The following is a 26,574-nucleotide window of genomic DNA, read 5'->3' as shown; positions in this document are numbered from 1 at the left end:
TTCGACGTTAGCGCTGTTTCTCTGTCCACCGATGCTGCTGAGTTTCTCCAACGATTTCTGTTACCGCGTGTTGCAAAGTTTTCTGTTCTTGCAATTTGGAGCACCTCTTCATTTTACCTTGTGGTTTGTACCTGGAATCTCAAGCATCAGAGGCCTCCATTTCCTTCCAGTTGTTCATCTGTGTCATTGAGTGGATAACGTCATCCCCTGAGACGCCCTACTGTTTATTTCCCAGTGATGTCTCCGTTTCTGTCTGGTGAGATCATACTGTGTACTGTCATGAACCTGGCCAGAGTCCCAGCCAGCCTAGACATAGTGTTGGGTCTTGCCACCCAGCTGGTGACAGAACTCTGCATGGGCAGTTGATGTGGCAAGTCTGGGTGGAATGCAAAGACAAAAAAAAATTTCTAAATTGAGTCAGACGTGACTTAATCTTCTTCCAGTCCCATACCTTACAATTAGCTCTGATTTATGTTTCTCTCGCAGGCAAAAGATTTAAAGATTCGCCTGTCCAACTCGGAAGGTACTCTGAAACCAAGTGCCAACTTGTCCCAACTCGAATCTCGCATCAGAGAGCTGGAGGATCGCTTGCAGTCAGAGGAAAGGTATACACTTTAAGACAAAGGGGATGGTGGACTGGGGAGGAGGGGGGTATAGGGAGCGCTGCAGAGGGTGGGGTAAGGGAATAGGGGTGGTTAACAAACAGGTTCTCAGTTGAGCATACCTGAAAGACAGCATTCCCTTGCGATTGGCACCACCGGCCCAGAGGTGTTTCACCAGGACGTGGCCTGGGCTGTAATCTTTCAGCTGTGAAACTGCAGAGTAGATAGGTTGGAGTTATTTCCCTTTAGAGCAGTGATGGGGGTTGTGTCAGGGGAGGGGAGTAGCCTGGTTTGAGAAGTACATAATTCTGAGGAGTATACTTAGGAGAAAGCTATCCCCTGAGTAGGGAGATCAATAACTAGAGGGACATGGATTTATATTAGAAGCTCTTAGGGATGGGAAGGGTCATGTCTGTGCCTCTGGGCCGGAAGCACTGGGGTCTTCCCTTGAAGGCCATGGAGTGTGTCCTCTAATCATAGAATTCCTACAGGGTGGAAGATGGCCATTCAGCCTACCAACTCCATGCTGACTCTGAAGAGCATCCTACCACACCCACAACCCTGTAGCCCTACATTTCCCACGGCCAATCCTCCCTAACCAGCACACCCCTGGGCACTATGGGACAATTTAGCATGGCCAATCTACCCTAACCTGCACATCCCTGGGCACTATGGGACAGTTTAGCATGGCCAACCCACCCTAACCTGCACATCCCTGGGCACTACGGGACAATTTAGCGTGGCCAATCCACCCTAACCTGCACATCCCTGGGCACTATGGGACAGTTTAGCATGGCCAACCCACCCTAACCTGCACATCCCTGGGCACTACGGGACAATTTAGCATGGCCAATCCACCCTAACCTGCACATCCCTGGGCACTACGGGACAATTTAGCATGGCCAATCCACCCTAACCTGCACATCCCTGGGGCACTATGGAACAATTTAGCATGGCCAATCCACCCTAACCTGCACATCCCTGGGCACTATGGGACAATTTAGCATGGCCAATCCACCCTAACCTGCACATCCCTGGGCACTATGGGACAATTTAGCATGGCCAATCCACCCTAACCTGCACATCCCTGGGCACTATGGGACAATTTAGCATGGCCAATCCACCCTAACCTGCACATCCCTGGGGCACTATGGGACAATTTAGCATGGCCAATTCACCCTAACCTGCACATCCCTGGGCACTATGGGACAATTTAGCATGGCCAATCCACCCTAACCTGCACATCCCTGGGGCACTATGGGACAATTTAGCATGGCCAATCCACCCTAAGCTGCACATCCCTGGGCACTACGGGACAGTTTAGCATGGCCAATCCACCCTAAGCTGCATGTCTCTGGACTGTGGGAGGAAACTGGAGTTGGTTCCTGCTGAGCCAGAGCAATGCAACAGCCTCCCGACGTGAAGAGACTCTCATGTGTGTGAACAAAGTGTGAGGCTTGCTCTGCCTGTACTCTTTCTGTAAACCCTCCCAGATTGGGATTAGGTGTTTTAGGGGTGAGCTGAAACCTCATCGAACTCAAATCCAGTCGAATCCCCTAACCTTCTACCGCAACATAGCAGCGTAGGTTGGACACTTGGCCCATTGAGTCTGTGCTGCTCATCAGTGAGACCATGGCCGACCTGATGATTCTCAACATCACCTTCACTCTTTTCTTGCATGACCCCAGATCTCACCAATTAAAAGTTCATCAACCTCATCCTTTTATACCGGCTCTGCGGAAGAGATTTCCACCAATCCACTACCCAGAGTGATCCCTTACTCTGAGATTACACCCTCTGGTCTCGGACTGTCCCACAGTGGAAAGGACGGGTGGTTCTTCTGTAAACGCGATGGTTGTGTCCCTGTGCAACCCCACGTTGTAGAAAAATCGTGCTTCAGAAGCAGCGCTGAAAGTTTTGGCAATTTAATCGCGTTACAGCCAACACGTTTTAAAAGTTCGCGCTTTAAGAACAGCGTCCCCAATTTGTCAATCACGTTGCAGCAAATTTGCACTGACGAAACGCAGAACGACCAGTAATTTCTATCGAGGTCCTGCAAGAATCTTATATGTTTCAACAAGGTCTCCTCTCCTCCTTCGAAACTATAATGCCCAAAGCCCCCCCCCCCTCCCCTCCCCATAAGACAGTTCCCCCTATATCCAGAATCAACTGAGGGATCCTTTTTTAGACTGCTGGTTGTAGTGACCGACCCAAGAGCAGGTCCTCTACCCAACGCCTCACAATCTCACGCTTCCCACTTCGTTTACCTGCCGAGGCTTCCTGTTTTCAATTTTCGGATGACTCGGGGCAAGGGTCGTTTCCTGCGATCTTTCTCACGTAGGCTCCAAGGGCTAGTCCTGTTCCTCCACCCTGGGAGCGGCCATTGTCCGTCAGAGTTTCAGCTCTTCCACTGAAAGTTCGCTGATTCCAGCATTGGCTGGGGACCCCACAGCGTGGGGCTCTTTACTGCACTGTGAAAGGCCCTGAGATTTCAGGTGGCCTCGTGACTGTGAAAACTCTGGTTGATTCGCCTCTGATCCGCTTGGGGAAAGCGCAGTGGTCCTTTTTAAAACTAATCCATTTGCTTCACTTGAGTCTCCCTGTCTCTACATGCAGAAGAAACCCAGACTGCACACTAATCTCTCCCCTTTTCTTCTGCTCTTTCATTTCGGTGCAATCTCGAGGTGACTGTGGCCTGGGAAAGCAAACATCTCTGTTTGTTCACACTTTCAAATCAAAAAGAGTTAAAGACGAGCAAGTAGTTGCTGTGGTTCGTTGTTTTGAAACATGACACAGTAGCCCAGCCCTGGCTGTGCAGCACTTTCATCGCTGCTGTCTGCTTGTATATTTGGGTTCATCGTCTGGGCCGATGGTGAGAAGGGTGCCGTAATGTGGAATGTCAGCTCATTGTATCTCTGCAGCACCCTCATCACAGTAAACCATCTCGCAGTCTCACAAAACTCAACACAGGAGAGATTAGGAGTTGGGGGGGGGGTGGGGGGAGGTCAAGCTCAAAACACTTATAAAGGAGGGAACTGCTCAGCAGATTTGGTGGGAGACGGAGCGTGAAAGTGTGTGTGAAGCAGGGGGAGTAGAGAGAAAGGGGAGAGGGGGAGTTATATTTCCGCTGAACAGGCCTGGGAGGATGCAGAGCAGCAAGTTCAGAACGAGCTGCGTTAGAGAGACTGAAGAAATCAGGATGGTTGCTGTTGTGTCAGCGTGAGATGTCGGGAGGGAGGAGATTGGTGATGGCAGGAAGGGACACATTAACCGGAGAGTGCGTTTGCATTTAGGGAGTTCCATAGTTCAGCAGTGTGATCAAGAAGCCTGTTGCGGTGGATGTCTAAAGGTCTCACCGAGGTATTGCAAAGTATTTATCTACGTTGTGAGCCAGGCCCGACGGTCCAGCCGATCGTTTCCTGCTCATACCTTCCATATTTGTCCCACCCGCGAGTAGGAGAGTTCTGTCCTCTATATATACACTCTCACTCTCACTCTCACTCTCACTCACTCTCTCACTCACACTCACTCCCAACCAGTATTTCCCACAAATGTTGAGGATCTGTGGAACGATCTTCATTTGATTCCCTTGTCTGTCAAAAAGCGAGGGGTAAAAACAAAGCAAAGAACTTCAGCCTCTGAAGATCTGAAATAAAAGCAGAAAGTGGGGGAGAAACTCGGCAGGTCTGGCAGCATCTCTGGAGAGAAAGCAGTTAACATTTTCAGTCTAGTGACTTTTGTCACTTTCTAAGAATCCAAGGGTGTGGCAGGTAAATATTTCAAAATATGTCCGAGATGGCAAATAAACCTTTCTCCCTTCTCATTCTCTCTCTGTCTCTCTCTCTGTCTCTCTCTCTGTCTCTCTCTCTGTCTCTCTCTGTGTCTCTCTCTCTGTCTCTGTCTGTCTCTCTCTCGCTCCTTCTCTCTCTCTGTCTCTTGTGCACTCTCTCTGTGTCTCTCTCTCTCTCTCACACACACACACACACACACACACACACACACACACACACTCTTACACATTTTCATTCTCTCGGTGTTTCCTATCACTAGGGACCGAAGTGCACTGCAGGCATCTAATCGCAAGCTGGAGAGGAAAGTCAAGGAACTAACCATTCAGCTCGATGATGAAAGGCAGCAGGTGTCTGATGAGAAGGACCAGGTACGGCTTTCAGGGAGGACTGTCACCATTGTGAACCTGCTGTGGCTCACTTCACCCGCAGTGGAGGGTTACAGCCCCCTGGTTTACCCCCTTTGAGATGCAGTATGTTTGAATGTACCCTCACACCAATTTGACTCACTTCAGGCCATTGCTGGAGGCCTGCAAATGGGATCTGTCTTTGCACTCCAATGAGGATTAACTACTTGGTCACCCTGCCTCATTCAGATAATAGAATTCCTACAGCGTGGAAGCAGGCTGTTCGGCCCATCCAGCTTACACCGACTCTTCTGAAGAATATCCCACCCTCCCATCCTATAACCGCATTTCCCATGGCACAACTTGCACAAGTTTGGAGTGTGTGAGGAAACCGGAGCACCCGGAGGAAACCCAAGCAGACACAGGGAGAATGTGCAAACTCCACAGACAGTCGCCCGAAGCCAGAATCGAACCCGGGTCCCTGGCGCTGAGAGGCAACAGTGGCAACTGAGCCACCATGCCACCCAATGAGATGTTAAATTGGGATCCCAGCTGCCTGTACTGGTGATAGGGATCTGATTCAAAGACCAATCTAACACTCGTCTGCCTTACCTGTAAGTGACGCCACATTGATTTGTCGCACATCTCCTGCCCACATCTCAGGACCAGGCTAGGCCCCAATGCATTACCTGGCTTTCCCACATAATACCCAGACAGCCTTTAGGAGCTGGGTGGGATAGGTCTCCCTTAACTGAAGATCCCAGAATACTTGGCCTGAGTCTCAGAATAAGGACTCAGACATTTAGGAGGGTGCAGATGGGCATGTGAAAAAAGTCCGGATTGACTGGGCTCGTACTCGCTGGAACTTGGGAAGAATGGGGTAGTGGGAGCAGAATCTCATGGGAACATATAAAATCCTGACGGGACTGGACAGGTGAGATGCAGGATGCATATTCCTGATGTTGGGGAAATCCAGAACGAGGGGGTCACAGTCTAAGAATAAGGGGTGAGCCATTTGGGACTGAGATGAGGAAGCATTTCCTCACTCGGAGAGGTGCGAACCTGTGGAATTCTCTCCCACAGAATGCTGTTGGGGCTAGATATATTCAAGAGGGTCTGGACCTTACAGCTAACGGGATCAGTGGGTATGGAGAGAGAGTGGAAGACTGAGAGATTGCATGATAACATTGAATGGTACTGCAAGCTGGAAGGGCCGAGTGGCCTACTGCTGCTCCTGAATTGGGCAGCACGGTGGCTCAGTGGTTAGCACTGCTGCCTCACAGCTCAAGGGACCCAGGTTCGATTCCAGCCTCGGGGCAGACTGTCTGTGTGGAGTTTGCACGCTCTCACTATTGCACCGAACTACTGGGTGTGAGCAAATATCGGGACTTGTCTGGGTAGCAAACATTAATGCTTCAGGAGGGTTAGGACTTGTCATAGAGTCATAAACATGTACAGCACGGAAACAGACCCTTCGGTCCAACTCAGTCCATGCTGACCAGATATCAAGAGCAAAGGCGCAAAGAAAATTACAGCACATGAGAGGCCCTTCAGCCCTCCAAGCCTGTGCTGATCCAGATCCTCCAGCTAAACCTACGGCCTATTTTCTAAGGATCCCTTCCCGTTGATGTATCTGTCTAGATACATCTTAAATGACGATACCGTTCCTGCCTCTGCCACCTCCACTGGCAACGCATTCCAGGCCCTCACCACCCTCTCTCTAAAGATCTCCTAAATTAATCTCATCCCGTTTGCCAGCACTAGGCCCCTATCTCTCTCAACCCTTCCTACTCATGTCCCCATCCAGATGCCTATTAAATGTTGCAATTGTACCAGCCTCCACCACTTCCTCTGGCAGCTCATTCCACACACGCACCACCCTCTGTGTGAAAATGTTGCCCCTTAGGTCCCTTCCCCCCCCCCACCCTAAACCTATGCCCCTCTAGTTCTGGACTCCCCCACCCCAGGGAAAAGACCTTGCCCATTCACCCTATCCATGCCCCTCATGATTTTATAAACCTCGATAAGGTCACCCCTCAGCCTCTGACGCTCCAGGGAGAACAGCCCCGGCCTGTTCAGCCTCTCCCTGTAGCTCAAACCTTCCAACATCCTTGTCAATCTTTTCCGAACCCTTTCAAGTTTCGCAACATCCTTCGTATAGGCAGGAGACCAGAATTGCACACAATAACATCAAAATAACTTGTTTTGCAGCAGGTCCCTTTGCAGCTTGCCTCTATCCATTGCATCTTTTGTTTTGTTTTGCACAGCTGACCCTGCGTGTGAAGGCGCTGAAGCGACAAGTCGATGAAGCAGAGGAGGAGATTGAGCGACTGGAAGCGGCGAGGAAGAAGAGCTTGCGGGAGCTGGAGGATCTCCACGAGGTCAACGAGCAGCTACAGAACCGCATCAAATCCTTGGAGAAGGATATCTGGTAAGAGACCAAAACGTTCGCTGCCCTCGACTCGGTTCCCCCCCCCCTTGCCGACGCGTAGTAACAGCAGTTTGTACAAGATGCGCAGGCTGGTTAGACAGCACCTTGCAAACCCACCACTTCCCCCTCCTCTCCAAGCCCCCAAAGCCATCCAGACTTGGGGCTGTGTCGGACGTGCCTTTGTTGCAGCAGGGTCGAAATCCTGGAGCTCCCTCCCTGGCGGCAGTGCGGGGTGCCCCCGCACCCACACCCACACTGACTGTGGCGCTCTGAGGCAGCCGCTGCAGGCTGTTGTCTCAAGACAATTCGGGCGCCGCTACCCCCTAGTCCTGTGACCGAGACGGGCAGAATTCTTCAGGCAGGGCGGACCTTGGACATTGTGAAAAGTGGGTGAAGGACTGTGTTCAGGTGGGAGAGAGTGGGGCCATGCAGACGGAGGTGGTTCGAGCGGTCGGGGTGACATAGCGATGCAGAGCTGCGGTTGGTTTGGAGGGAGAGGTGGAGGCAAGGTGCGACCCACTTTTGGGAAGATGGTGCTGAAAGCCCTTGGACTGATTGGTTGATCTCAAGTGGAGGGTGGAACAGTCGCAGCATTCACAAGGCCATCAGAAATAGCATGGGGAGTAGGCCATTCAGCCCCTTGCTGAGCCAACATTGCCCTTTCCTCACAACCCTTGGTTCCCTTCATCATCAATCTCGGCCTTAAATGTGCACAAGAATTCTGTCCCCACCGCTCTCAGTGACCAGAAGAAATTCCTCCTCGTCTCCGTCTCAAAATGGCGCCCCTTTATTCTGAGTCAAAAGGTGTGGCGCTGGAAAAGCACAGCAGGTCAAGCAGCATCCACAGATTTACCCTATCAAGCCCCTTAAAAACCCATGTGGGTGTGATGCAAGTCTGTGATGAGGAGAGAGCTGGTTTAGCAGCAAGGGTAAAGGGGGAACGTCCCGAGTCAGTGAGCAGTTTGTGCGTGCGTTGTAAATCCGGGTTGCAGCTTTAAAGATGCTGCTAGATGCCCATTTATCCTTGTCGGTCTTGTCTGATCTACAGTGTGCTCTACTGAAGTTGTAGAGCTCAGTGCGAATTAGGTGACGTGGTGACCGCAGTGGGGGGCTACTAATGGGTCTGTATCCCAGCCAGGCCTTAGAAACAGCAGCAAATCAAACCTTCAACTGGTACATTGTAAACAGCATCAAGCACTGAACAAATAAACCTTCTGTATTTTACTGTAACCTGAGGGACCTAAATTTTATTGGCACTTCAACTTTTAGTGCGTTTTTATCAAGTGGCTGTTCCTGTTTGGTTCGATGAAGTATAAGGTTTGGTCTGCAGTGCAGCAGTCCAAGGTCAGTATCTAACCCGGGTTGTTTCATCGCTATGGGTGCCAAACTGATCAGGAGACTGTGACCCACCTCCCTCCCAACACACACGCTAACTCGCACACTCACATTCACGTATCTCTCATCTCACGCACACTTGCATATATCTCTCTCTTTCCACTCCCATCTCTCTCTCTCTCTCTCTTCTCTTTCTCTCTCTCTCTCTCAAACACACACTCACATATCTCTCATTTCTTTCACACATGCGCACACACCCCTGTCATTCCAGTGCCCTCACTCTCCCTGTTCTCATTGCTTAAAGCAGGAAGAGGCGAGGCTGAGAATGATCTTTGATCTGTAATCAGTCAGGGAATCTAGGGTTAAGTGGCGGGGGGAAGTGGGGAGGGCAGGTCAGTGAAGCTGAGGATGATCAGATCAACCATGATCTCACTGAATGGGCAGAATGACATACTTCTACTCCTCTGTCTTATGGTATGCTTCAGCTATACCTGTGTTTTTACTTGTGAAATGAGGTGGGGTAGGGCTAAGCAATTAATAAATATGACTTGACCAAACCCTGGGAATATATGTTCGGGTTTACGTCCATCCCTCTGCCCCAAGCCCTTGGCCATCGCTACACCCCAACCCCCACCCTTCAGTATGCCTGAACAGATCGTCCTTGCCGGTTGCAACAACTCTGCTCTCGCACCAAAACCCTTTTTCACCGCATTTACTGCCCATCCCTACTCACCACCTGAGAAGGCGTTAGTGAGCCACAGCTGAATGAATGGAACCAAGTGACATGTCTGGCAGATTCTATATCATGAGGATGAATGCGGAGGTTATTCACTTCAGGGGTGGAGGGGTGTGTGGTGGTGGCTGGGGGGAACAGGATGGGTTTTTTGAAGCGACCCGCTGCTCGGGTGGTGACCGAAGTCGCGGATTCGTTCACTGAGCTGAGCTGACACCGTTTTTCTGCAGACGTTTCGTCACCTCGCTGAGGTGACACCGTTTTTTCTGCAGATGTTTCGTCACCTCGCTGAGCTGACACTTTTTTTCTGCAGATGTTTCGTCACCTCGCTGAGCTGACACCGTTTTTTCTGCAGACGTTTCGTCACCTCGCTGAGCTGACATCATTTTTTTTTCTGCAGACGTTTCGTCACCTCGCTGAGGTGACACCGTTTTTTCTTCAGATGTTTCGTCACCTCACTGAGGTGACACCGTTTTTTTTCTGCAGACGTTTCGTCACCTCGCTGAGCTGACATCGTTTTTCTGCAGACGTTTCATCACCTCGCTGAGCTGACACCATTTTTTCTGCAGACGTTTCGTCACCTCACTGAGGTGACACCGTTTTTTCTGCAGACATTTCGTCACCTCACTGAGGTGACACCGTTTTTTTCTGCAGACGTTTGGTCACCTCGCTGAGGTGACACCGTCACTGGAAGTGAGCTGATGATATCATCTAGCAGGGGGACAAAATATCTACAGAAAAACATGCCAGTCCGGCGAACGAATCCACAACCTCAATAAAAATCAGGAAGTTAAAAATCCCTCATCCCCAGGTTATAAGCCAACAGGTTTATTTGGAAGTACGTAAAGAACAGATCAAAGACCCGAAACTAGCCTATCCATCCTAAAAGATGAAAGACTTAATCTAAATTTGTTTAATATATCATTACAGCTCCATGACACTGTAACCCTTTTGTTATAAATTCTGTCTTCTGGTCTAGCTCCACAAACACCTGATGAAGGAGCGTCGCTCCGAAAGCTAGTACTTCCAATTAAACCTGCTGGACAATAACCTGGTATTGTGTGATTTTTAACTTTGTCCACCCCAGTCCAACGCCGGCACCCCCACATAAAAAAAAACAGGAATGCATAGAGTCAGAGAGAGGTACAGCACGGAAACAGACCCTTCGGCCCAACTCGTCCATGCTGGTTAAGATCTGAATGACCATAGACAGTAAAGGGGCTTGTGCATCGGTCACTGAAAGTAAACGTTGCAGGTAGAGAAGGCAAACCTTTCCTTGACCTTCATAAGCAAGAGGGTTTGAGTACAGAGTGTCTTGTTGAAATTGTTCTGAGCCATGGTGAGACCACACGTGGAGTATTGTACGCTCTTTCAGCTTCCTAGTCTGAGGAGGGATCTTCTGGCGATGGAGGGCGTGTTCCCGAGATTTACCAGATGGATTCCCGGGATGGCAGGACTGATGTATGGATCTGTTCGACTCTTCACTGGAGTCTAGAAAAATGGAATAGAATAGAAATTTATTGTCGCGTGTAATTTCACACAAAAAAAAGTCATCCCACCACCATGCCTACATCAATGACAAATGTCATAAATAACAATAAAACAAGTAAAATCAAGGCAAAGTTCATCACAGATGGCTCCTGGGCTCTGGGAATGATGATTAAGGAGTGTTGGAACATCCTGAAGACTTAGTGGAACGAGACCGCCACACCGGGCCCCTGGAATACTGGGCCGGAAGCCTCCACCACACAAGACCACCTGCTGAGCTGCTCAAATACTGAAGAAGATCTCCACACGGGGACGAGACCCCCACACACCAGGATGAGACACACACACACACACACACACACACGGATGAGATTGCCATGCCACTCCGAGACTGCCTTTCTACTCCTCCAGGCGCCCAAGCCTAGCTGCGGACCTGGATCCTCGGCCTAGCCCATGAGAGAGTCAGCCCCTGACCTCGTACTCGCTCACCAGGGGACCCCGAGCTGGGGCGGAGCCGTGTCTGCCGTGTCCCTGGCGTTGCTGCCGCTGAAGACCTCCTCCATCATCCACCACTTTCCAGGCTTAAAACAAAAGAAAATGAAGAAAATAAACAAAGAGAGCCATCGTAAAAAGAGAGCCAATGGAGGCAGACAAGTCCTGGGCTCAGCTGCCATCTTGGGGTGGGGGAAGTCCTGGGCTCAGCTGCCATCTTGGGGTGGGGGAAGTCCTGGGCTCAGCTGCCATCTTGGGGTGGGGAAGTCATGGGCTCAGCTGCCATCTTGGGGTGGGGGAAATCCTGGGCTCAGCTGCCATCTTGGGGTGGGGGAAGTCCTGGGCTCAGCTGCCATCTTGGGGTGGGGAGTCCTGGGCTCAGCTGCCATCTTGGGGTGGGGCAAGTCCTGGGCTCAGCTGCCATCTTGGGGTGGGGGAAATACTGGGCTCAGCTGCCATCTTGGGGTGGGGGAAATCCTGGGCTCAGCTGCCATCTTGGGATGGGGAACTCCTGGGCTCAGCTGCCATCTTGGGGTGGGGGAACTCCTGGGCTCAGCTGCCATCTTGGGGTGGGGGAACTCCTGGGCTCAGCTGCCATCTTGGGGTGGGGGAAGTCCTGGGCTCAGCTGCCATCTTGGGGTGGGGGAAGTCCTGGGCTCAGCTGCCATCTTGGGATGGGGGAAGTCCTGGGCTCAGCTGCCATCTTGGGATGGGGGAAGTCCTGGGCTCAGCTGGCATCTTGGGGTGGGGCAAGTCATATTGGAAGCCTATTAAATTCTGCAGGACCCAGACAGTGTAACCTCAGGAACAATGTTCCCAATGACTAGGGAGGTCAGAACCAGGAATCACAACCTAATGATAAATGGTAGGCCAAGTAGGAAGATATGTCTTTACCCTGAGAGTGGGGAGCCTGTGGAATTCTCTGCCACAGAGCCTGGTTGGGGCCGGAACATGGAATGTTTTCATGAAGGATTTAGATATGGCTCTTGAGGCAGAAGAGATAAAAGGATATGAGTTGGATGATCATATTGACTGGCAGGGTAGCCCACAAGGGCAGAATGGCCTACTCCTGCTCTTATTTTCTACGTTTTGTGTTTGCTAGACCATTTCATATCAACCGCGTGTGTCAGGAGTCCCATATAGGCCCAGACTGGGCAAAGGTGACTGTGTTTCTTCCCTAAAGCACATCAGTAAACTCGATTCTCAGTTACAGTATGTCAGACCAAGTGTAAACTCTGTTCACCCCCAACACCTTGTTCTTTCCCCAGGCTGTTCCACTGTAAGCGAGAGGCAGACTGAGTGAGTTGTTGTAAGTTCATGTTTTAAATCTCTGTCTCGTGTAGATAGGTGCTGCAGTGCTGTGCACGTGCTGGCTGTCAAACCCTTGACAACAGTGGTTTACGCAGCCACTTTCACTGGCTTACCTGCTGCTTACAAGTCATTACTAAGAACTCCGCCTGCTCGCCAGGCTTGGGTAACCGATCACAAGCAAAGGTGCTGTTTGCAAACTAAAACCCGAATAGGATTAGTTTAAAAATCTCTGCTGCATGATGCTCACCTAATAGCGTGCCATGGCTGTAAAGCGAGACTGTCCAACTCTGCATGACGTTGGACTAACAGTATTTAATAGACGCTCGGTACAATAGTGCTGGAATATTGCTACAGTTGGTAATCTTGAATTGGTGTAATTCTTAGCACACTCTGGATTAGTGTGTAAGCACTACCCGGTGGTGGGATCGAACCTGAGGTTGGACCCTACCTTCTGCTTTTCGTGAGTGACGGCTGGTTTGACTCTGCCTGTCAAGAGCAGCTACAGAGAGGTGCTGCTTCACACGATCCACCAGTCACTGGATAGTCCAGCCTACATGCTAGGCACTGTTAGTGAAGTAGTCAGAATATTGTTTTGACTTAGTCATACAGCATGGAAACAGACCCTTCGGTCCAACCCATCCGTACCAACCGTGTTTCCAACAAATTACTGGAAAATTCATCCTGATGAAGGGCTCTGGCCCGAAACATGGAATTTCCTGTTCCTTGGATGCTGCCTAACCTGCTGTGCTTTAACCAGCAACACATTTTCAGCTCTGATCTCCAGCATCTGCAAACCTCACTTTTTACTCGGAAAAGCTCAGTAGCATCACTCAAACTGAAAAATTAGCTCTGATTTCTCTCTACGGATACTGCCAGACCCGTTGAGCTTTTCCAGCAATTTCTGTTTTTATTTCTGCCAACGTTTGGCCCATTTTCACCCCAAATGTTTCCAAATCCCGTACCTATATTTTCAACGTTGTAACTAAACCTGCACCCCTTGATGGGTGATTGGCAGGGTTCACCTAAACTTTAGAAGCTAGGTGTATTCACACACAGGGTCCTGTCCTCTGTTCAGGCTCAGTGAAACACCATGCTTGGAGAGTGCTGATTCCTTGGGGTATTTCCCCATGGCATCACCCCAACCAAACACAGCTCGGCTGCCTTGAGTATAAATAAAATCTTGGGAATAACTTGCCTGGTGCATTCTCTGTGGCAACACCTCGCCCTAAGTCTACTAGCCACCCAGTCGACATCTTCCTTCTCCTGCAGTGTAAATCATTCCCTTCGAAATTTGGTATTCTTGCAAACTCAGTCCTGATGATGGAAGACTAAAAGCTTTGCCAGCACCCCTCTCTCTCTCTCTCTCTCTCGGCACCAATCCCGATCCCAGCAGTCTTCCCAAATATGGGTTAGGGCTATCAGCAAAGCTGACCCCTCATGGCACGGTGGGTGTGTAATCCCTGGCTTCAAGTCAGAGGAGTCACATCCCTGAACCTGATGTATTTGTGACGCGGCCAATCAGTTAGCAAATTCTTCCAACACGTGACGGGGCCCTGAGAGCCGAGGGGAAGATTCCGAGTCAGCTGTGCTGTGGAGAGAAGGAACCAGAAATGATCAGAGCCTCCATCGTCGCTATCCAGAGCTCCAGGCCCTGCGTGTAGGCAAGGTTAATGCTGCCATGGCAACCCGGACTGAGTGAGAACCGTGGGAAGGTCTCCCTAAAAAAGCGTTCGACGTTTGAGGGGTGTGCGGCCAGTGAAGGCAAATCTCAAGTAAGGTGATGGGGAGGCATAAGTCGTGTCTTTCTCTGCCTCTCTCGAGCATCAAAGACACCAATGTGGAAGCAGGCCATTCGGCCCATCGAGTCCACACCGGCCCTCCGAAGACCACCCCACCCATCAGCAAAAAAAAAACCTGGAATGAAGAGTGTAGCGATGACCGGTTTTAATTGTCAGGGAAAACCCCATCTGGTTCACTGTGTCCTTTGACAGAAGGAAACTGCCATCCTTACCTGGTCTGGCCTGTGTGTGACTCCAGACCCACAGTGATATTGGCTTCATAATCTTTGTGCTTTTTGTTGAAACGTTTTTATGGTTTTGTTCCCTCCCTCTCTGTGGAACATCCCCCAGCTTCCTGATCCTTTTGAGATCTCTGTATTTAATCTAATCCAGAACTCTTCATTGTCTCGCGTTTTGACAGTCATCCCTTGTGTTGCTTTGGTAGCAAGCTCTGAATTCCATCCATAAACCTGGTCCGTGCCTTCCACTTGTTTCTTTATTAAAAGCCACACCTATAAATCGACCTATTTGACCAAGCTTGTGTCATCTGACCCCAATATCTCCCTAAATCTTTCATTATGTTAAAGGTGCTTTATAAATATATGCTGCTCATGTCCTCTTCCTATCTACCTGTCCTGTTCCCCTGTGGGTTTGCCAAGATGAATGGGGCTGATCTCTGGCTCCTTTTGACTTGAGGAATGATACCCTCCTGCAAAAGAGAGTAGAAATTAGCAATCTGCTTCTCTCTCTCTCTCGCTCTCTCTGTCTCTCTCTGTCTCTCGCTCTCTCTCGCTCTCTCTCGCTCTCTCTCGCTCTCTCTCGCTCTCTCTCGCTCTCTCTCGCTCTCGCGCTCTCTCTCGCTCTCGCTCTCTCTGACTTTCTCCCTGTCTGTTTTTCTCTCTTTCTGTCTCTCTCTCTCTCTCTCTCTCTCTCTCTCCCCTCTCTGTCTGTCTGTCTCTCTCTCTCTTCTCTCTCTGTCTGTCTGTCTTTCTTTCTCTCTCTCTCTCTCTCTCTCTCTCTCTTTCCCCCCCCCCCCCCGTCTCTCTCCCCTCTTTGTCTGTCTGTCTCTCTCTCTCTCCCCTCTCTCTCTCCCCTCCCTCTCTCTCCCCTCTGACTCCCTCTGACTTTCTCATTTTATTTGTCAGTGGCAAGGCCAGTGTTTAACGCCCATCTCTCATCGCCCTAACTTAGGTGGCTTGCTTAGGCCATTTCAGAGGGCAGTTAAGAGTCAACCACATCACTCTGAATCTAGAGTCATGTGTAGGCCTAGTCTGGGGAAAAACAGCAGATCTCCTTCCCAAAAGGACATTAGTGAACCAGATGGGGTTTTTACAGCAATCTGTGTTAGTAGCATGAGTGAATTCCTAGTCCCAGGGTATTTTTTAATGTTTTAATATTTAATTTCACCAGCAGCTGCGGTGCGATTTGAACCTGTCTCTGCTGGAGCATTAGGCTTGGGCTCCATATTTCTAGCCCAGCGGGAATACCACAACAGCACATCTGCCAAGCCAAGTTAGGGTCGAGATCCAGGGGGAACAGGGGCTGAATGATTTCCCTCTTTGAGCCGGAGAGTGAGCCAAGTGACCTTGCATCTTCCTCATGTGCCAGTGATATTAACCACCCGGTTTTTATCTTTGCATATGTTCACTCTGCAGGCGCAAGAACACCCGTTCCAACGTGGGGCTGCGGGATGACGATGGGAGTTCAGACGAAGAGTTCACAGGCAGCATTGATTCTTCCTCTATTACCTCGCTGATAACAGAGAGCAACCTGCAGACAAGCTCCTGTTAGACCAGACTCTGTTGGACAGGATGAACTCCCCAGGTCAATCACACTATACCTCTGTCTCTGTCTGTCCTTTAAGACTGATCCATACACAAGTCACTTGTGTAAAGCAACGTTCCTTGCTGAGTTCTTCCAAATGGAAAGTCAGCTGTGTTTTTGTTTCCTAAAGCGACCTGCCTGCTCAGAACTTTTTAACCACGGTTTTTTTTAAATCACATGATGGATGTAACTTGTGTTTTCTTGAGCTGCAATATTTCATTTTGTACAGTTTGTTGTAATCGATTCTCATTTCCACATCCGCACGGGGAGGCGAAGGTGGTCTGATTAATTCACACCAGCCTGGAATGCAGCCACAAACAGGACGGGGAAGGGACTGTGTGTATGCGTGTGTCTGTCTGTCTGTGTTCCCTGTGTGCACTCTGGCAAGCAGCTGAGATAGCAGCATCTCGAATGTGTGCTGCAGTTTGACTTCATTGCTCCCATGTTGACCTGACTTTGGAGGTGTCTGTAGGCTCCCTGAAACTGGGAGTCTCAAACCTGAGGCACAATTTAAAGGCCCAGTTAATGGAAATTGTGCAAAGTCTTGGAATAGCATGATGCACTGGCCAAGAGATTCAATTTCAGCTGTTGAAAGCAGAGAAGGGAGAGAGCAGGAAAGCGAGGAAGAGGTGCATCGATTTCAGCAGCTTCTGTTACCTGACTTGTCTAACCCAGCTCCGTCGTGTCGTTCTGAATCGATCATCCCCCAGCTGGGTGGATGCAGGCGAGGAGACACCATGTAGAAAGGCAGCTGCCTGATCCACGTCTGAGGCCTGCTAGCTCTGTCTCTGTCTGTGTCTGTCTGTCTGTCTGTGTGTCTGTCTGTCTGTGTGTCTGTCTGTCTGTGTGTCTGTCTGTCTGTGTGTCTGTCTGTCTGTGTGTCTGTCTGTCTGTGTGTCTGTCTGTGTGTCTGTCTGTCTGTGTGTGTCTGTGTCTGTCCAGGGTGAGCTACTGTCATGTTACTTCTGTTCACCTCTCTCACCCTGCCTGAATCCCAGCGATCTCTGGGTGCTCTTCTCCAGCTAGCGACATGAGTGCTAAAGTGTGGCCCGACCAGTCAGAGATGCTGCTGCGTGTGCGCTTTGCAAATGCGTGCTTTTTCATCCTTTTCAAAATATACACCAAGTTTGCACTTGTTCAGCCTTTTACTCAGTGCAGCTCGGGGGGTGTGGGGTTGGGGGGAGCAGGAAGTATGTGTTGAATTTGCAGAAACTCACTGCCCTTGGAGCTGAAGGCTGAAGAGCTCTCATCTTTTCAACAGAGCTGCAGGAAACACCTGAGCATTGAAGGGGAATTAACTTTGGGTTCCAGTTACATTTACCATTTGACATTTCTGCTTCTCTCCTGTGCTCGTGCCTTAGCTGGTGTGGGAACTTTTCCCTTTGAGTTTGTTGGTCCTGTCTTTCACCCCCTAATGATAGAGGGAGCCTAGATGCCGAGGGGCTCGTCTGTGCGCAGTGGGCGATTGGACAGTGTCAGAAGGACAGAATGATGGGTGTGCTGGTTCACATCCCAATGGGGCGGCTGGAATTGAGAGCTGCTGTCCGTGATGGTGACCCGATCCCTGTCACCTGCTGTCCTTGAGGGAGGCAAGTCTGTCGTCCGACATGTGACTGCAGGTCTGCAGCAATGTGGTCAACTCAAAACAGTCTCTGAAATGACCCTCGCCAGGCACTCTGGTCAAGGGTGATTTCAGCGTGGGGTGACAAGTGATGCTGGCAATGCCCACTTCACATGAAGAGGAAGAAAGTATTACCTAAATACATCCTGAATGTTAATGGGGAGCATTCTTGAGAGGTGGAGGGGGCAATAAAGATGGGTGGGGATTAAAACAATCTGTTAAACGTCAGGCGTTTCATCCATGTTTTTGTGAATTGCCAAGGAACAAGCAGTTGGGGATTTCTGTTTGCTACACGTAACCTTGTTTGCTTCCAAAGTCAAAGTGAATCGGCCCACCTGTCAGAACGCCAGGACCCATGATGGGTTCGGGTTAAATGGTGATAAAAGGAGACCTGAAGTTGAATCTTTTTGTCCCTTGCACTTGTCAGGACTAGCAGGTGAGAAACCTAGTTGACAGAGTGTTGCTGGAAAAGCACAGCAGGTCAGGCAGCATCCGAGGAGCAGGAAAATCGACGTTTCAGGCAGGAGCCCTTCACCAGGCCTGGCGTCGATTCTCCTGCTCCTCGGATGTTGCCTGACCTGCTGTGCTTTTCCAACAACACACTCTCAACTCTGATCTCCAGCATCTGCAGCCTCACCGTCTCCCTGTGAGAAAACTAACCAAGGGGTGGGAGTGTCACAGACAGAAGAGGCAGATGTCTTTACCAGAGGGTGGAGGACTGAGAGATTGGGGACAGTTCTTTTTTTACCCAGAGAGTGATTCACGTGTGGAATGAACTTCCTGAGGAAGTGGTGGATGCAGGTACAGTTACAACATAACAAAGATTGGCAGTAAACTGTTCCTGCTGTATCTCCAAGTCAGCAGTGACCCCAGCCAGAGTCCCCCCAAATCACTGCCCCTTTTCCTAAAGTTAACTTCTTGCACCTTAGTCCTGATGAGTGTGTGACGTCTAAGCTGCAGCGGTGTGTCTCTCTTTTTTCAGTGTCTAAGTTGTGGACTGCCAGGCAATGACCCTTCGGGTTGTGTGGTAAAACTACTGGGTTCAAGTCCCTTCTGCTCCCAAGGCGTGTCTCATGAATGTCCAAACAGATTGCAGTTCTTTTAAGTCCTGTAAATATCTCTTAAATTTGCTCTTGTCAACCCTTACTTTTATAAACTTATAACTCAAATGATAACTTGACTTGATTTTATATGAATGAAAAGATTTATACAGAATCTATGGAGATATATATATAAATATATATAAATATACACATATATATTATCTGTAAAGAAGAATATATTGATGACTGATCAATCAAGATTTGTATCAGATTTTTTTCCTGCTGTTCTCCAGCAACTCTTTAAGCCTTTTTTTTCCACATTTATATTTTTGTACAGAATGTTTTACTTTGACTTCCACACAATGCAGAAATCAATAAAGCCGATGAAGGTAATTTACTTGCAGAAGGTTGGTCATCATTTCCGTTTACAGGTACGGCTGGTTGTATTGCGTTATTGTCACTGGGATAACAGCCGAATTCTGGGTTCGAATTCCTCCAAGGCAGGTGGAAGCAAAATTGTTTTTATTTATTATTCCATGGACACTTCCAGCATAGCCTCTGACCTCCTGGAAGCTGATGTCCAATCTGGAGCAGAGAGTCTTTTATGAAATTGATATTCTCGGCACACAGCCTGTCCCGCAGTGTTACGGATACGCACAGGAGGGAACATCTCAGTGGAAGGTGATGGCTGAGTGGGCAGGCTATTAATCCAGAGAGCCTGGTAATGTTCTGGGCACCCAGGTTCGAACTCTGCTGGACCAGATGGTGGAAGTTTAATTCCAGATGTTTACTGAATGAAGCATCTATTGATAACCGTTGTCAATCACGGGAAAAACACACCCGGTTCACAAATTTCCTTTTCGGAAAGGAAACTGCCATCCTTACCTGCACATCCCTGGGCACTATGGGACAATTTAGCATGGCCAATCCACCCTAACCTGCACATCCCTGGGCACTATGGGACAATTTAGCATGGCCAATCCACCCTAACCTGCACATCTTTGGACGGTGGAAGGAAGGAAACCTATGCAGAGACAGCAAGAACATGCAAACTCCATGCAGGTAATTGCCTAAGTGTGGAATCGAACCTGGGTCCCTGGTGCTCAGAGACTGCAGAGCTAACCACAGAGTCACTCCGTTTTTCCAATTACAGCCACCCACCCTTTTGAATTGAGGACTGTGGGAGGAAACCCATGCAAACTCGGGGAGAATGCGCAAACGCGCAAGATGTTGCTGGAAATGGAGGGTTTGAGTTATGAAGAGAGATTGGGACTTCTTTCACTGGAGTGTAGGAGTTTGAGGAGTGACCTTATACAGATTTATAAAATCATGAGGAGCAGCGATAGGGTGAATGGCTGCTGTCTTTCCTCTGGGGTAGGGGATTTCAAGACTTGGCATATTTTTAAGGAGAGAGATTTTAAAAGGATGTGAGGAGGCAACGTTTTCCCTCAGAGTGGTGTGCTTGTGAAATGAGCTTCCTGAGGAAGTGATGGGACACGGGTACAGTTACAACATTTAAATGACATTCGGATAAGTACGTGAATAAGAAATGTTTGGAAGGATATGGGCCACACACAGGCATTTGGGACTAGTTCGGTTTGCGACTGTGGTTGGCGTGGACTGGTTGAAACTGGTCTGTTTCCATGCTTTTTGACTCTATCCCTTGTTAGGCCTTTTCACTGAACTTTTGATTGTCTGTCCGTGATATCTCCCTCGGTGTATAGGGGGTTCAGCTTTACCTCATTATGTTCCTGTGAGCCACTTTGGGGATAACTTGTAACATTGAAGGTGATATTGGTTGACTTTTTTCCCCAACCTTGCACTCAGAACATAAAGCAGTACAGGCCAATCGATGTTGTGAAACCAATCTGAAGCTCATCTAACCTACGCTATTCCATTCTCAGTCCAAGCCCCTACTACTCTGAGTAAAGAAACTACCTCTGACATCTGACCTATATCTAAGTTTAAAGCTATGTCCCCTCATGTTAGCCATCACCATCTGAGGAAAAAGGATGTCACTGTCCAACCTATCAAAGCCTCTGATTATCTTTGATGTCTCAATCAAGTCACCTCTCAACCTTTTTCTCTCTAACGAGAACAGCCTCAAGCCTTTCCTTGTAAGACCTTCCCTCCATACTATCCTGCTGAATCTCCTCTGAACCCTTTCCAAAGCTTCCACATCCTTCCAGACCAGAACTGTAGGCAATACTCCCAAGTGTAGCATGACCTTGTGGTTCCGAAACTCATTCCTTCTCTTCCGAAGTGAATCACCTTACACTTTTAACTCCCTTCATACTCCGGGCTGGAATGGGTAGATTGTTCAATCAGGTAGGGAATTGAGGGCCATGGGGAAAAGGTTAAAAAAAAAAGTAGAGTTGGGGGTTATCAGGTCAAATATTGAAGGTCTACCTTCACTTGGACACCTTCTGACCTTTGGTCTGTGCCGGTACGTGATCCAGGAACGTTAGGTTGAGATGGCAAATCGATCCGATTGTATTGAGTGAAGGGGCTGATTGGCTTACTCCTGCTCCGATGTTGAAAGGGAAGGTCATTAAATCAGGGAGGAGGCTCCGAATGGGACCGCATCTCTCCCCAGTTGACGTGCTGGTGGTGAAACAGGAACGGGATGTTGAAACGGGAAGGCCGGTGTGATTGAATGGCGGAGGTATGGCTAACTGGCCGACCTCCTGTGCCCACATTCCTGCCCCACTCCCTCAACGCTGACCAACGGCTTCAATGGGGTCAGAGCCGCGAAGGTTTTGCAACCACCCTGGAATGTAATTGTCTTCCGTTCCGTGGCTCGGCAGAGACTAAACCCGCAGAGTCAGGCGGGGGACTTTCTCACCCTCCCAGGGAACGCGGGAGGCGGCATTCCTTGTGGGAGTCGAGAGCTCGCTGGTGTCCTCTGTCCTTGGGATTGAGCTCTAAGCAAGAGCCAGGCTTCCTGATATTCTCCGACGCCCTCCTCCCAACACCCCACCTCTGAAAAGGCACACAGCAAGTGCCCCATAGAGCCCAGCCTAGGTGGGTCAACCGTGGCAAATGCTGGGTTAACAGGGATAGCATCTGGGTTGGAATGCTGTGTGGATTCGATGGGCAGAATGGCCTGCTTTCCACACTGTAGCGAACCTATGAACTGGCGAGAGCCGGCATATCCTGAAATTGACCAGCATCCCATTGGCCACAGGAACAGGATTTGGCCATTCAGCCCATCACGCCCATTCCACCAATCCGTGAGAACATGGCTGGATCTAACTCTGTGTACCTTCAGTCTACGTCCCTTAGCTTAACAAGTATCTCATCACTGTCTGATATAAACAGAAACCGTCCACCCAGACGGAAACTGTCAATCTGGAGCCGACCTGATGTTTGTCCCGGTGAGGGGGAGATTGGCAGCTTGCTACGTGACTCCCGTCTCAGCCCATCTGGAGGAGTGCCCAGCGCTGTAGGAAGGAGGTTGATGGTTAGCTCCACTCTGTCAGCTTCTCTCCAATGCCACCATCTGTCACGTTTTACTCTGAGGTAACCTTCTCTGCTGTCCGCTACACCTCCAATTTTCACCCAATCACTGTAGTGTGGAAACAGGCCCTTCAGCCCAACAAGTCCATGCCAACCCTCCAAAGAGTAACCCACCCAGAACCATGCCTTCTACCCAATATTTACCCCTGACCAATCCACCCTAACCTGCACATCCCTGGGCACTATGGGACAATTTAGCATGGCCAATCCACCCTAACCTGCACATCCCTGGGCACTATGGGACAATTTAGCATGGCCAACCCACCCTAACCTGCACATCCCTGGGCACTATGGGACAATTTAGCATGGCCAATCCATCCTAACCTGCACATCCCTGGGCACTATGGGACAATTTAGCATGGCCAATCCAGCCTAACTCTCCAACAGTGCCCCTCCCTCAGCACTGATCCTCCTGACTCTCTGACAATGTGGCGCTCCCTCAGCAATGACCCTTCACCAGTGCCTGCTCCCTCAGCACTGACCCTTCGCCAGAGCCTGCTCCCTCAGCACTGACCCTCCTGACTCTCCGATAATGCGGCGCTCCCTCAGCACTGACCCTCCTGACTCTGACAATGTGGCGCTCCCTCAGCACTGACCCTTCACCAGTGCCCGCTCCCTCAGCACTGACCCTCCAACACACACCCTCCCTTGACACTGACCCTCCAACAGTGCCCGCTCTCTCAGCACTGACCCTCCAACACACACCCTCCCTTGGCACTGACCCTCCAACAGTGCCCGCTCCCTCAGCAGTGACCCCACCTAGCTACACCACCTGATATTTGATGGCCCCATCCTGCAGACGTCTGGCTGTCAGACACCTGCGACTGAATTCACAGGCTGGGTGTGGAAACGCGAACATGTCTCTCTGCTGAGACCCTCAGGTGTTTAAAGGCTATAGGTGACCTCACAGAGTAGCTCAAGCAGAGGCAGCTGGGCTGGTATGAGAGGGCATTACCTCAGCGAGTTTCATTGAGGCACTGTGGGAAACCCACACGCCGCTGAGAGACTCAAACGTGCGAGTACGGGTGGCAAATATAGACAAGTACAGCACAGAACAGGCCCTTCGGCCCACAATGTTGTGCTGGGATTCAATCCTAATGTCAAATACAGTAACTTAACCTATACGCCCCTCAACTCACTGCTATCCATGTGCATGTCCAGCAGTCACTTAAATGTCCCCAGTGACTCTGCCTCCACCACCAACGCTGGCAATGAATTCCATGCATTCACAATTCTCTGTGTAAAGAACCTTCCTCTGACGTCTCCTTTATACCTTCCTCCTAATATCTTCAAACTATGACTTCTCGTACCAGTCAATCCTGCCCTGGGGAAAAGTCTCTGGCTATTGACTCTATCTATTCCTCTCATTATTTTGAACAACTCGATCAGGCCTCCTCTCTTCCTCCTCCTCTCCAGAGAGAAAAGTCCGAGCTTATTCAACCTTTCTTCATCAGGCAAGCCCTCCAGCCCAGGCAGCATCCTGGTAAACCTTCTTTGCACCCTCTCCAAAGCCTCTGTATCTTTCCTATAGTAGGTTGACCAGAAATGGACACAATATTCCAAGTGTGGTCTCACCAGGGACTTGTAGAGCTGTAACAAAACCTCGCGGCTCTTAAACTCGATCCCCCTGTTAATGAAAGCCAAAACACCATAAGCTTTCTGAACATTATTCACTTGGGTGACAACTTTGAGGGATCTATGTACTTGAACGCCAAGGTCCCTCTGTTCCTCCACACTGCCAAGAATCCTATCTATAATCCTATGTTCAGCATTCGAGTTCGACCTTCCAAAATGCATCACTTCTCATTTATCCAGGTTGAACTCCATCTGCCATTTCTCAGCCCAGCTCTGCATCCTGTCTATGTCACACTGCAGCCTGCAGTAGCCCTCGATACTACCGACGACACCTCCAACCTTTGTGTCATCTGCAAATTTACTAACCCACCCCCCAACCTCCTCGTTCAAGTCATTTATAAAAACTACAAAGAGCAGAGGCCCAAGAACAGAGCCCTGCGGGACCCCACTCAACACTGACCTCCAGGCAGAATACTTCTCATCTATAACCACTCACTGCCTTCTGTCAGCCAACCAAATCTGAATCCAGATAGCCAAATCTGCCTGTATCCCATACTTCCTGACTTTATGAATGAGCCTACCATGGGGAACCCTATCAAATGCCTTGCTGAAGTCCATATACACCACATCCACTGCTCAACCTTCGTTGACCTGTCCTGTCATCTCCTCAAAGAGCTGTGCAGCTTTACCTTATTGGCCACTTCTTATATGTTGGAGATATATAAGATAATCAGAGGGTTAGAGAGGGTGGACGGTGAGAGCCTTTTTCCTCAGATGGTGATGGCTAGCACGGGGGACATAGCTTTAAATTGAGGAGTGGTACATATATATAGGACAGATGTTAGAGGTAGTTTCTTTACTCAGAGTAGTAGGGGTGTGGAATGCACTGCCTTCAACATTGGTAGACTCGCCAACTTTAAGGGCATTTAAATGGTTGTTGGATAGACAGATGGACGAGAATGGAATAGTGTAGGTTGGATGGGCTTCAGATTGGCTCCACAGGTCAGCACAACATCGAGGGCCGAAGGGCCTGTACTGCACTGGAACATTCAATGTCCAGTGAGTGGACAGTGGAAAAGGTTATCTAAGATTACAAAGAGATCTTAATCTATTGGGTCAGTGGGCTGGGGTGTGGCAGATGGAGTTTAATTTGGATAAAGGCGAGGTATTGCATTTTGGTAAAATTAACACGAACAGGACTTATACAATTAATGGTAGGGCCCTGAGTAATGTTGTAACATAGAGAGACTGAGAGGTTCAGGAGAGTGATTCTTTGAAGTTTGCGTCACAGGTGGACAGGGTGGTTAAGAAGGCGTTTAGCACACTTGCCTTTACCGCTCAGATCTTTGAGTACAGGAGTTGGGGACGTTGGGGTTGTACAGGACATTGGTGAGGCCTCGTCTGGAAACTGGGTCCAGTTCTAGTCGCCCTGTTACAGGGAGGAGGTTATTAAACTGGAGAGGGCTCGGAAGAGATTTACCGGGATATTGAAAACAAAAAAATGCTGAGAGAGAGAGAGAGAGCACCAGGAATGGAGGGCTGGAGTTATACGGAGTGGCTGGATAGGCTGAGACTTTCTTCCCTGGAGCGTAGGAGGTTGAGGGGTTACGTTGCAGAGGTTTAGAAAATCATGAGGGGGGAGGGATAAGGTGAATGGCAGGTGTCACTTCCCTCGGGTTAAAGGTGAGAGGAGAAAGATTTCAAAAAGACACAAGGGGCAGATTTTCTACACACAGGGCGGTGTGTGTGTGTGTGTGTGTGTGTGTGTGTGTGTGGAATTAACTTCCCGAGGAAGTGATGGATGTGGGTACAGTTAGTGTTTAAAAGACATTTGGATAAGTTCATGAACAGGAAAGGTTGGGAGGGATATGGGCCAGGAGCGGGCAGGTGGGACCAGCTTAGTTTGGGATTCCGGATCAGCACAGACTGGTTGGAATGGTGGGTCTGTTTCCGTGCTGTAGGACTCTGCAACAGAGAACATTATGAGGGGCACGGAAAGTGGGATTAGTATAGATTTCGGGAAGTCTGTGTTGATACTGACCTACTGCGCTGTAGGGTCCCCTCAGTGCAGTGTGATTCCAAGTCCATGGTGGGCAGAGGGAGCAGCTAGTGAGGCGTGTATGGTACTCCCTCACTTGCACAGGATGTCATATGGACAGCATCCTAGCTGCGAGAGGACGCTGAGGATTCTGGCTGACCGGCAACATTTTGACCTCTACCTCACTCTTGCTGCCACCTTCTGACTAGTACCTGTCCCTAATTGCCCCTCAGGAAGGTGGCGGTGAGCCACTGCCTTGAACTGCTGCAGTCCGTGTGGTAAAAATACACACACACACACACACACACACACACACACACACTCTCCTCGCACAGTGACTGTTAGGGAGGGAGTTTCAGGATTTTGACCCTGAAGGACCTGCCGATGGATTTCCAAGTCGGGATGTTGTGTGTGTGTGTGAGAGAGAGAGAGAGAGAGAGAGAGAAGGAGACAGAGAGTGAGTGAGCATTGGGGTGTGTGGATGTGTATGGATACGTGTGAATGAGTGCGTGGATATGTGTATGTGGGTGTAGAGGGTGTGTGTGTCTGGCTGTGTGGGTGTGTGTTATTATGAGTATCAGTGTAAGGGAGTGTGTCTGTGTGTGTTCCCGTGAGTATCAGTGTAAGTATCTGTGTGTGTGTGTGTCTG

General features: G+C 49.6%; 1 protein-coding gene across 5 annotated transcripts in view; it reads left to right on the top strand.

Moving 5' to 3' along the window:
* The window catches only part of cgnb (cingulin b), a 126,884-nt gene extending 107,830 nt beyond the window's left edge, over window positions 1-19,054 (top strand). For 4 of the 5 annotated variants that reach the window (XM_060820786.1, XM_060820784.1, XM_060820785.1 and 1 more), the window contains exons 19-22: window positions 487-605; window positions 4,653-4,761; window positions 7,005-7,168; window positions 15,961-19,054. In XM_060820786.1, the coding sequence (XP_060676769.1) occupies window positions 487-605; window positions 4,653-4,761; window positions 7,005-7,168; window positions 15,961-16,096 (528 nt within the window). In that variant the 3' untranslated portion in view covers window positions 16,097-19,054. Of the gene's footprint in view, window positions 1-486; window positions 606-4,652; window positions 4,762-7,004; window positions 7,169-12,484; window positions 12,526-15,960 lie in introns of all 5 variants that reach the window. The other variant, XM_060820787.1, reaches the window with a different exon arrangement.
* The last annotated feature ends 7,520 nt before the right edge of the window (window positions 19,055-26,574 follow it).

This window comes from Hemiscyllium ocellatum, chromosome 50 (assembly GCF_020745735.1).
Source record: "Hemiscyllium ocellatum isolate sHemOce1 chromosome 50, sHemOce1.pat.X.cur, whole genome shotgun sequence".
Lineage (NCBI taxonomy): Eukaryota > Metazoa > Chordata > Chondrichthyes > Orectolobiformes > Hemiscylliidae > Hemiscyllium > Hemiscyllium ocellatum.
This window is presented reverse-complemented; position numbering and strand designations above follow the sequence as displayed.